Consider the following 12438-nt stretch of genomic DNA (forward strand, 5'->3'; position numbering starts at 1 on the left):
AGAAGAAGTACAAAAGAGTAAGGAAGAGAGTCCTTTAGTAAGTCAGGACTTGAGCGAGTTGGTAAATAAGTAACTAAGTTCGTTGTCAGAAGAAAGCAAATAAGGAAATTAGGTAGATAAGTCGGTAGGAGAGAAATAAAGGAGAAAGAGAAGAGAGAGAGGGTTAGGGAGAGTGTGTGTGTGTGTGTGTGTGTGTGTGTCCTCTATTTACCTGCTATCTGGGATCTGGTAAAGAAAATACGGGCCTCAGAGACATGACCTCCGCGCGGTGCCCTTCATTAAAGCCCTTTCTCCGCACAGACGTTTTATTGTTGCGATTTTTATCTACAAAGAACTCTTCTCCAACAACATTTCCTTTGTTCGGGGAAAATATTTTACTCCCGTCTTCATGAAGGAAGTGAGTTTCACCTTAAAAGAAAAGAAAATCCTCGCGGTATTAAGATGCATTTTGTATACAGTAGAAGCTTCTGTAAACCGCTTTAAGTTAAGCTCAGCTGCTCCTACACACACACACACACACGCACACACACACACACACACACACACACACACACACACACACACACACACACACACACACACACACACACACACACACACACACACATCATGCTCCCCCCCTCTTGTGCAACATGCGGTAAATCGTCCCCCTAACACTCCATTTGGTCACGTCTCCTCTCTGATGAATTCCTTCACTGTAAAAGCTCTGTGTGTTTCTGCATGTCGGCCATGTTGCCTCTGGCCATGGTCATGTGATTAATGTCTTCTTTCTCCCCCCCCTCCCCTTCCCTCCTCACCCCCAGCCTCCTCTCATCCAGGCGATCTTCAGCGGAGACCCTGAGGAGATCCGGATGCTCATCTATAAATCTGAAGACATCAATGCTCTGGTGAGGAAACACAAACAAACAAAGTGTAAACAACAACACAGTGGGGTCCCTCACTAATCATTCTCCCAGTCCTTTATTTGTAAAACCTTTTTGGAATATATATATTTTCATATTAGGGGGCCATTTAAGGAACATTCAGTGAGTGCACTTCCTTTCTTATTGAACATCTGCAAAGTTAACATATTTAAAATCCTGTATTGTTCACATGAATGTTCACTCGCTCTTCTTCCTCACTTTGCTACGTTTGCATCCTCTTGCAGTTGAAAAAATACAAAGAAAAAGGGAACCAATCATCATGCATTGATTCAAAGCAACACTAGAGATACAAAGGTAGCATCTGTGCCTCATAATTTACCTCCTCACAATTTCTAAATGTATGACTTAAACCTACGAGAGAACATATCTCTATCAAATGCCAAATGCATATTTTGTAACTGGGTCTGTTACGTCATAATTATGGCATGCAAAATCAAAATTACAAGACATTTAAGTCATACTTGTGAGAAAGTGTGTGTACAATAACCCAGCAATGCATTGTGCAACACGTGCATATGAACACTGAGAGATCCTGCATTCATTTGTGCAGGATTTTACTGATAGCTGCATGTATTCATCTCCATTGTATGGCTATAACTTAAGATGAATAGCTTAGTTTTTCTTGTACTACACCCTAATACTTATACACATGATCTAAAAGTTGAAAGTCTGTCTCAATATGTACTTTGAGTCAAATGTAGATCTACATTAAGATTAAATATCCCTTTCCTTTATGCATCTCTGCTTCAAATCAGCTCTTAGGGAAATAAAAACGTGGCTCAGTTGTCGTCAGACCTCACTTCCTGTTGCTCTCAGCTACGAGGGGAGGAGGTCAGAGTTCAGAGTGCAACCCTCTCCCCGGAGTCTGGAGAGGGTGATGCAGGACTGTCTTTCTGGCACATGTGGTGGAGCAGGAACAATGGATGCGTTGAAGCTCTCAGCTCTGATATCACTCCTCCTCTGTGCACGGTTATGGAGGAGTCACAGATTATGATAAGGGACATTACAGTGTGTGTGTGTGTGTGTGTGTGTGTGTGTGTGTGTGTGTGTGTGTGTGTGAGTGTGAGAGAGGTCAAGTCTTATTGGTGCTGTGTATCAGGGATGAATGATTTAGAAAACTGTGAAATTACATTTTAAATGCTCTGTAGGAATCTTTGAGTGCCCTTTTTATTTTTACCCTCTGCTCCTACGACCTAAATCCGGTGTTACTCCAGCTCTTTGGAGCGTTAAGATATCTAAACTGTTGCTTTGGTGGGGTTTTATATCTGTGTTTGTATAAAAAAGCTCCTTCAATTCACCTCCACTCTCTTAAACCACAGCCCTTTAGAATAAGTGAGGCTCTTGCTTAAGGTTGAAACCATATTTAACTTTTACAATATGACAATTTTATCACCGTCCTCCTCCTGCAGGATGCAGAGAAGCGGACCCCGCTGCACGCTGCCGCCTTCCTGGGAGATGCAGAGATCACCGAGCTCCTCATCCTCTCTGGTAAATAATCGACCGTCTCTGAATTTCATCTTCCATGTTTCTTTTAAAAATGCTCCAAAAATGCCTGCTACTTTCCCGATGTATGCAACCTCTTCTATACAAGTCAGTGTTTCTGCATATCACATCTGTCCTTTAAATGCCAGATCATAAAGAAAGCTTTAGCTTTAGTCTTCTCCTTTCCTATTACACCTCAAGGCGACTGGTTCCTACAGAGGAAGGGCTCTGTAGTTCCCACCAGATATTATCCAAACAGGAATAAATGGTGCATATGTTTAGGACTATTTTCAGCAGCGGATGAATACACATTAGGTGTAGCAGTGAGTAGTTGTGCCAGCAGGTCGGTGTGTGTGGGATTGACTCAAAATAAACTGCAGTGTGTAGAGAGCACCTGTGTGTCATTGATGTGTTAATATATTACATTTATTAACATTTGTTTTGTGCACAACAACGGAGCGCTGAGGCTCAGAGGAGCACGCCTCATTCAGGTTTGCGTTAGGATTAGTGCGGCGTGATATCAGGAAATTATGGGAAACATATTGACATAATGAGACAGAACGTGTCTGCCTTTCTGAAAACTAAATGACCTGTTTAATTATAAAAAAAATATAGAACAAATTCAACATTTGAAATGAAAACAAAAGGCAAAGATTCAAAAATGTAAAATAAAAATAATGATACAAAAAAAACAAGATAAATAAATAATAACTCAAATAAATCAAACTCTAAATAAAAACCCCAGAGTTCAAATGGCAGTCTTTTGCAATGTGTTTATTGCAATAACCATAGACCCTTAACCCTGTCCTTAACAGACAGCATTTCTGGTCTCTTTATGGGGTTAATTGACAATGAAAAAAGGTCCTTTAAATATAGGATTTACGTCTTAAATTACCGTCCTAATTCTTACAAAGGCCAGCATTTTAAAGCCTTGTTCTGTTTTTGATTTGAAGAATGTACAATACTCATACAGGCGTTCTAATACGTTAGCAGGTAATTATTCACACATGTATTGGTCTCTGTTTTTGGCATTTAATATATATATCTGAGTCTTAAATCTTACTAGATGATTGCAGTCCTGTGTATCGCAGCTTTTATTTTGAAACCCATAGAAGAGTGTTCGGTTTGAAAGCCTGACTTTCTCTGCTCCCTTCTTCTTCGTTCTGCAGGGGCTCGGGTCAATGCCAAAGACAACATGTGGCTCACCCCCCTCCATCGGGCGGTGGCATCCCGGAGCGAGGTACACACACACACACACACACACACACACACACACACACACACACACACACACACACACACACACACACACACACACACACACACACACACACTTAATTTCTATTTTTTTTTATGTGGTTCAACATTTTAGGAAATATGCTCATTCTTTTTAGGATTTATGTGATGACCAAATCTTAATAATAATAATCTGAACCAGTGGCAATAAATCTTCACAAAAAGATAAGTAATCTTAGAAGTGACGTGGAAATGATTATTAATGTCAAAAAAGCAGGTGAAATACTTTTGAATAAATAGCTTTTTTTTTAACACACCCTCTCCTTTCCACTGTGTCTCAGGTGTAAAGGTGCAGCTGTGATATTTACCTGAAAACATGCCGGCATGCTCACTCAGCATCTTTTACTTTGGTCTTTACAATAGCGTAGGGAATGTGGGTTGGACCAGTTAGTCTGTCGCCATCTCTCCCAGTGCACAGACTGGAAAATCAGCATGGCTGGAATAACTGCAGGAGGAACCTCAGTGCTCTGCCCTTTAGGGCGGTGGTGGCGGCGAAGTCCATAGGGGGTTGGCCTGGGAACTGGAAGGTCACCAGTTCAAGTCCCCGAAAGACCAAGTGCCACCGTGGTGTCCCTGAGCAAGACACTGGTTACCTACACTGCTCCCCGGGCGCCGTACATAATGGCAGCCCACTGCTCCTAACACTAGGATGGGTCAAATGCAGAGACTGCATTTCGTTGTCCTAGTACTTGTACTCTGTGCAATGACAATAAAGTTGAATCTTCTTCATCTTCTTTCATTTAGATCCAGAGAAGTTTAAAGTGCATCGTAGGAAAACATCGAAGGGTTGTAAAGCTGTGTCTGAAATCACCCATTCACAGAACTATATGTCATTCATGCTTTGGATAAAATAATTTCCCGTCCATTGTGGGATATTTTACACTGACCTCAAGGTAGAAAGAGGGAGGACATTTACGGCCTGCAGCTTTCTGAGTATCCTCAGTTAGATTTACAAGGTCTTGAGTAGCTTTAAATGATTCACAGCTGTCTGCTACATACCTCAGATAAAACATGATTAAATAGCTAAATATTCGGTGTCTTGAGTCTGCTGATGTAGCAGTTGTCAATATGCTTTGTTTGTTTGGAGATGGACCTTGTGGTAATGTTTTCTCCCACAATAAATACATGCTACATCCAATAATGACTACATCATTTGCGGTTCAAAACCTGTTTCGGAAAATATTTCACCTTTTTTACATGTTATTTATTTGCAGCATCAGGTTCATTTCACACATTTCCTCCGGTAGTGTTTCATGTGTCAGTTTTTCCATTTCTTCTATTTAAATCTCTCTTATAATTCATGCTCACCCACATATTCTCACTCTGTGTCCCTGTGAAGTACGTTTCATTTCAGAAGCCGAAGATGACCTTTAAAAACACCCTCAGTATTATTTATCTCTGGTCGGGTGTGAACATAAATAGACATTAATACTGTTTATGCAAATACCTGATAGATAAGCAACTGATGAGTGAGTTATTAAGCGCTCTGTTCCTCCTCAGGAGTCAGTGAGGGTTCTGCTCCGTCACTCGGCCGACGTGAACGCTCGGGATAAGAACTGGCAGACGCCGCTGCACGTCGCTGCGGCCAACAACGCGCTGCGATGCGCCGAGGTCATCAGCCCGCTGCTGAGCAGCGTCAACGTGTCGGACCGCGGCGGACGCACCGCCCTGCATCACGCTGCGCTCAACGGCCACACAGAGGTACTGGTATTCAGTGTCTCTCCTGGGACATGTCTCCATGCTTCAATGTTCAGAAAGCTCTTTATGTTTCTCATACTGCCTGTGCTGCAGCTCCTCTATTCACCCTCTGTCTGAAACCACAGCCCAGTCTGCTCTGATTGATTAGCTCTGTTGTGATTGGTCAACTGCTCAGCGATGTCCTGTATCCAGAGATTTTAGACTTTGCAGACCATTTACATGCACACACACCCATACTATAACACACTGCAGGGAAGGAAAAACCCCAGGCATGATTGAATTGTTTCCACTGAGAAATTAAAATGTGACGCACCTCCCTACATGTTCCATCGCAGACTGACCCACCTGTCTTTCTTGTACCTTAACCATTAGACCTGACACACACACACACACACACACACACACACACACACACACAAAATGTTTAATTGGATTAGCACTTTTAAATCTAACGACCAGCAGTTGAAATGGTTCTGCTGATTTGAAGCTGATATATCTGCATTTTTATATTTGAGTTGTATCTGTATGGTTTATTGCACTTATTGGAAGTCACGGTGGATAAAAGGCTCAGCTACAATGAAATGAAACTCAAACACTAACAGAAAACACAAGAATCCACTCTCCTGCTGCAGCAGAGTCCCCAATAAGCAGGCGGTGATGTAACCAGCCTTTGTGCTATTCTGGTTGGATTACTTCTGGTTAGAGGAAACAGGTGGGCGACTGCAGCTGTGTCAGTGAGGTTATTAAGTGGGCTGTTCACTTTGAAACGCTCCTTTTGTTGCAGGGAATCATTCACAAATATGCTGAGTCTAAAATAAGCGAGGAGAGGCGGCAGATTTCTGAACGGCTCCTTCTGTCTCTGCTCAGTGTTTATGCAACCACTGCCCAGCGATGTATTTACAGTGGTGTTATATAAAGACCAGCACCCACACACACACACACACACACACACACACACACACACACACACACACACACACACACACACACACACACACACACACACACACACACACACACACACACACACACACACACACACACTCACACACACATCTTGTTCTACCGTCTGATTTCCTCTCCATCTCTCAGATGGTGAACCTGCTCCTGGCTAAAGGAGCGAACATCAACGCCTTCGATAAGAAGGACGGCCGGGCGCTGCACTGGGCGGCGTTCATGGGTGAGACGGAGTGTGTGTTGAGCACGCATCACGCCTTTCATTTCCTGGAAGTAGATTAGAGCAGGAATGAGTCAGCGCCTCTTTCTGAGTCACCCAATGAATAAAGGAGGTTTTCATTACAGCTGGAGACGAGTAAAACAACACCTTACTGAGTTATCACAACAACAACAAATCCGTTTTAGATGTATACAAACGTGTACTGTAGCTGGAGATGTCCCCTTAAGCTATTAACCAATGACCGTTTCTCCTTTTCTCTGCGGTGCCCCCTGCAGGCCACCTGGACGTGGCGTGTCTGCTGGTGAGTCAGGGCGCAGAGATCAGCTGTAAAGACAAACGGGGATACACCCCCCTCCACACAGCGGCCTCCAGCGGGCAGATCGCCGTAGTCAAACACCTGCTGAACCTGTCTGTGGAGGTAGGACACACACACACACACACACACACACACACACACACACACACACACACACACACACACACACACAAGTTGGTCCTTCTATACTTGTGAGGACTTTTACATGAACGCCAATATTCGAAATAAAAAGTAAATTACAAACGTGCATTTTACAACCCTCCGTCTTGGTCTTGTTCTCTGTGACAACAGATCGATGAGTCGAATGCGTTTGGGAACACGCCGCTGCACGTGGCGTGTTTTAACGGTCAGGACGCCGTGGTCAGCGAGCTGATCGATTACGGCGCTAACGTCAGTCAGGCCAACAACAAGGGCTTCACCCCGCTGCACTTCGCTGCTGCGTCCACACACGGAGCGCTGTGTCTGGAGTTCCTGGTCAACAACGGGGCGGACGTCAACGTACAGGTACACCGAATGTCTCGTATAATAAAGTCATCCAGGATTTATGGAGCATTGTTATTCACTTTGAGGTGTGTTTGTGTCGACCTGTTGAAAGTAAGTCCAATATTCTCTCTGTAAATGCTCAATTAAGGAGTTGGTAAAGACCAAACCAGAGCTTACATAAGAGTTCATCTTGCATTTTCATTTGCAAGAGACAAAAGTATTAATGCTACTGTTGCTTTGTGTCTGCTGGGTTTGAGTTGAAATTAAAAATATGTGTTTTATTCAATAAATCATTTTAAATCAATGCATTACATTTTTAAATAAATAAAATAATTCTTTATCAATTAAATATTTTTTATATCACTTACATTATTTTAAATGAACAAAATCAAATAAATACAAATATTATCAATCAATTTAATAATTGATAAAACAGTCAAATTATTTAATATTACATTTTATTTCTATATCAACAAAATAAATAGAATTATTGTAAATCAATTAAATAATTGTAAAAAAAAGATAAATTAATAAAATCCTTTTAATTGTAATTTATTTTTGGCAATTTATTGATTTATTTTCTAAGTAGCTCACTGTACGTCATACCTTCCTGTTTCTGAAAGCTACATTTATTTGGCAAATTAAACCATAAATCTGTTGTTTTTTTCTCCTCTTTCTCCAGAGTCGTGACGGGAAGAGTCCTCTTCACATGACGGCGGTTCACGGGCGCTTCACTCGCTCACAGACTCTCATCCAGAATGGTGAGACCCCTTTATGATCGTCTTTGTGACTTGAACTTAAACCTGTTGCATATTCTCTCTTTAAATATATTTACGATTTGTGTCAGGTGGGGAGATCGACTGCGTGGACAAAGATGGAAACACTCCTCTGCACATCGCTGCTCGATACGGTCATGAACTCCTCATCAACACGCTCATCACCAGCGGGGCCGACTGCACCAGGTTTGTTTGCTCAGAGTTGTTTGTTGAATGCATTCAATGAGTGAAAAGAGACTGTTGTTTACTTTCTGCATCTCTTCTCTAAAGGCGAGGAGTCCACGACATGTTCCCTCTGCACCTGGCGGCTCTGAACGCTCACTCTGACTGCTGCAGGAAGCTGCTCTCCTCAGGTGAACCAAACAGAAACAAAGAGCCAGTGTCATGATCACATTTACTGGAGTCTGGATTTTAAAACTCTTTCCAGATTAAGATAAGGATCAGACACTACATTAGCGGCATTAAAGGAGAAAACATGCCGTAAGAATCGAAATAAAAGGTCAGATGATATGAATTATAGATTAAACGATAAAGGTTTAGAAGTCAAACGTTCAAAATCTTAAAATATGAAGTACATTTTAAATGTGCGATACAGCAGAAGTGTTTTCCATTCATCCATATTCTGTGGAAAAATACACTTGAAAACAACAGGAATTATATGTTTTAGGTGTTGTTAAACACCTTAAACACAGCTAAGATGCAAACATGAACAGAGCAGTGCAGACAGCGGCTGAAATGAACGTGAGACGGAGGAGTTCTGCAACTTTTGTATTTGCATCGTTACTAAAAGATAACTGAGAGGGAGTTCTGCAATCAATCCTCCTTCATCCAGGTTAAACTGTCACCCAGGTGTATCTCTGTACTGTGTCAGTAGAAGTTAGTGAGTATCTACTGAAATGTTCTCCTGGTGATGTTCAGATTCAGAGCCTCCTTCTCTTAACTTTATCTTTGGGCCTGCTGCTTTTCTTCTGTCTGTAACTCCGTGGTGAATTCCTGCACAAACACATATTCAGCCTCGGCCAAATTCAAGTCACAATGTTCCAGAAACACAACGAGGCTTCTCTCTGCCTCCCAGAGTAATGACTCACTGATGGCTCCTCTCTGCTGATCCTCCTCTTAAAGCGTTCACACTGCCAGAAGATTTGTGATCAGCATCTGAAACGTTTACTCAGTATTGTTGTTGTTTTCTGACAGAGGAGGAATAAGATCAGCACAGTGGTGGACAGTAAAGTACAATCCCTCCAGTTTTAACATAACTGTATTTTACTTAAGTATTTGTTGATACTTTATGCTTCTACTCAACTTTATTTTAGAGGCAAATATCCCACTTTTTACTCCACTTACTTATGTACTTCTGCTTGAATAACAATTTGAATTCAGGATTTATTTGTAAAGAAGAATTTTGAGACCATATTATCATTTTTATTTTCATTATTATTATTATTATTATTTTGACTCAAGTAAAGAACCAGGTCTATTTGTATTATTTTTACACACAAACATAATTTGTTATAGTGTGTATTAGTGCATGCATGAACAGGGTTAGGGGAATTAAGTTGTAAAAAAGCAGGAAAAATAAAACTATATTATTAAAAATATTCAAGAATAAAAGTTTTCAAGAAACACAAATAGAAAAATATTGAAATACAATAATGAGTTATGTTACAGTGTATCTGAATTAAAAATGGAATACATGAAGAGGAGTACTCTTCCTCCTCTGGGAGTAGGAACAGTATCTTCTTGATAGTTTTGGAGATCTTGAGTCTGCAGGCGAGCAGCAGGAGGAACCTCCTCATGAGTCTCTGCTGAGTCGCTGTTTTCTGCTTTCAACAAAGAAGTCATTTACATGTGAGGAGCCTCTCCAGCTGCTGCGTGTGTGTGTGTGTGTGTGTGTGTGTGTGTGTGTGTGTGTGTGTGTGTGTGTGTGTGTGTGTGTGTGTGTGTGTGTGTGTGTGTGTGTGTGTGTGTGTGTGTGTGTGTGTGTGTGTGTGTGTGTGTGTGTGTGTGTGTGTGTGTGTGTGTGTGTGTGTGTGTGTGTGTGTGTGTGTGAGCAGAAGTGCTGCTGAGCTTTTGTCTTTGTTAAACTCGGAGATAAATCAGACGCCAAAGTCTCTTCTACATCTGAGAGCGGGAACATTAGACAGATTCTAACGAGGAAAGGTTTTGAAGCCAAGAGACAAGACGACAACGACGACGACACACTGATTCACTTTGTGAAACCGTGGCGCTACGGTTCCTTCATGCGATGGATACTTTCAAACAAATAGAAACTGAAAAACCCCATATCTGAGTTAGCATCAAACCCACACATATAGACACAAATACTTACGCACTTCCTTACGAGCTTATCTACTTCTTCACTTAGTAACCCTCTTCTTTCTTCTTACTATCTTACTTACATACTTTTTAAACTAACTGACACTCTGTACTAACTTCCTTCCTTTCTTACCTACTTTCTAACTTACTGACTTCTTAATAATCTTACTTAGTAACCCTCTTACTTCACATTTCCCTCCTGTCGTTCTTCTTTACTTCTTACTTACTTAGTTTTTAACATCACACTGTACTTCCTCATTTCTTCCTTCCTTCCTTACTGACTTTCTAACTTACCAACTTACTTACTTACTTACTTTCCTACATACTTACTTAGTTACTCAGACACTTGCTTTCTTACTTAGTAACCCTCTTACTTCCATACTAACTTCCATTTACTTCCTTTCTTACTTCTTGACTTTCTTAAGCACTTTTTAAACTTACCTACATACTGTACTTCCTTCCTTCCTTTGTTTCTTCCTCATTTCTTACTTAATTCTTTCTTCTACTAATCAACATACATACTTACTTGCTTGCTTACTTCCGTACTTCCTTACTAGCTTATCATCTACTCACTTACCTACTAACTTATTTCCTTACTTCTTACTAACTGGCTTTCTTCCATATCTTACTGACTTAGTTTCTTTCTTTCTTATTGATGTACTTACTCACTTGCCTACCTCTTTACTCACTTACTTACTTACTTACTTATTGGATGATCTCGAACATATTTTTGCTGGTAGCTTAAACAAACTCACATGAATGAATAACACGTATGGGATATTGGCACCTGTTACTCTCCTGGAGTCCTTTCTGTTAATCAGAACCCTTTTATGATGTATGGTGAAAGCTGTCTCTTCCTTCCTCTTATATTTAATATAGGACATACCCTCTCTCTGTCCAACTCGTAGCTGATAGGTGTTTTCCTGTCTTCCTGTTTGCACTCCAGCCTCACCTAACCTTCCCCCCCACCTGTCGCACTGACACCTGTCTCTCTCTCCCCTCCTGTCTGTCTGTCTGTCTATCTCTCCTGCTGCTGCTGTGTGTTTTCTGCCTCCCTCGTCTCCCTGCGCTTCCCCCTTCAGGCCGGAGGTTTAGCATAATGTGTAATGACTCGGTCCTGTGTGCAGGCTTCCAGATCGACACTCCGGACAGCCTGGGGAGGACCTGCCTGCACGCCGCCGCCGCCGGGGGGTGAGACACAGCCTTCCCTATACTAGCTCATATACTTTGGGTATTAAAAGGAAGGTTTGAAAGGCCTTAAGAACAAGAACTCAACTCAATAAGTCAGATGATCAGAAAAGGTCGTAGAAAGTTTATCCTGAACAATAAACCAGAGAAAGAGAGTTAGCTCAGGAGAAATGTGCAGAGCATGTTTGAGTGTGGACAGTTTTTATTCTTTCCTTATTTTGATATTTTTCAAACCAATAATTACTGATTTTGACGTCATTTTTTTCTTAAATTTTGGTATTACAATTCTCATTCTACATTTGTCTAAAAAAGGATTAACACATCCAGTATTTTCCTCTTTTATCACCATGTTAAAACGTGTCTGCCTGCTTGTGTTACTCGCCTCGTCTTACCGATAAATCAACAGTTAAAACTAAAAAGGCCTTAGTTATTCTCAGTAGGTTCACACACACATCCTGTGTTAGTGTGTTTTAGTGCATGCATAAACAGTGTTAGGGGAATGAAGTTGTAAAACATGAGGAAAACTAACTTTATTATAGAAGATATTTAAAAAACTATCATAAAATAAATGTTTTCAAGAAATAGAAATATAGAAACTAACATTAAAACTAAAAAGATTAGGCCTTAGTTCTTCTAAATCCTGATATAATCTGTTATAAGAAGCAGTAACTTTCACACATGTCTCCGGGGGTTATTTAGAATCAGATTGAGTTGCTCCAACCCTTTCTTTTCAAGCTGTAATCAAAAACAAAACGCATAGTTTTATACGGTCTAAAGGGTTTT

General features: G+C 41.0%; 1 protein-coding gene across 1 annotated transcript in view; it reads left to right on the plus strand.

Annotated features, from left to right (window-relative positions):
* Positions 1–12438, plus strand: part of ankrd44 (ankyrin repeat domain 44) — a 28413-nt gene that overhangs the window by 5788 nt on the left and 10187 nt on the right. The window contains exons 2-12 of the mRNA XM_063887163.1: positions 804–887; positions 2333–2411; positions 3575–3645; positions 5202–5402; positions 6492–6579; positions 6852–6994; positions 7184–7396; positions 8058–8136; positions 8223–8337; positions 8422–8504; positions 11595–11658. Of these exons, the coding sequence (XP_063743233.1) occupies positions 804–887; positions 2333–2411; positions 3575–3645; positions 5202–5402; positions 6492–6579; positions 6852–6994; positions 7184–7396; positions 8058–8136; positions 8223–8337; positions 8422–8504; positions 11595–11658 (1220 nt within the window). The remainder of the gene's footprint in view (positions 1–803; positions 888–2332; positions 2412–3574; positions 3646–5201; positions 5403–6491; positions 6580–6851; positions 6995–7183; positions 7397–8057; positions 8137–8222; positions 8338–8421; positions 8505–11594; positions 11659–12438) is intronic.

This window comes from Eleginops maclovinus, chromosome 7 (genome assembly GCF_036324505.1).
Source record: "Eleginops maclovinus isolate JMC-PN-2008 ecotype Puerto Natales chromosome 7, JC_Emac_rtc_rv5, whole genome shotgun sequence".
NCBI lineage: Eukaryota > Metazoa > Chordata > Actinopteri > Perciformes > Eleginopidae > Eleginops > Eleginops maclovinus.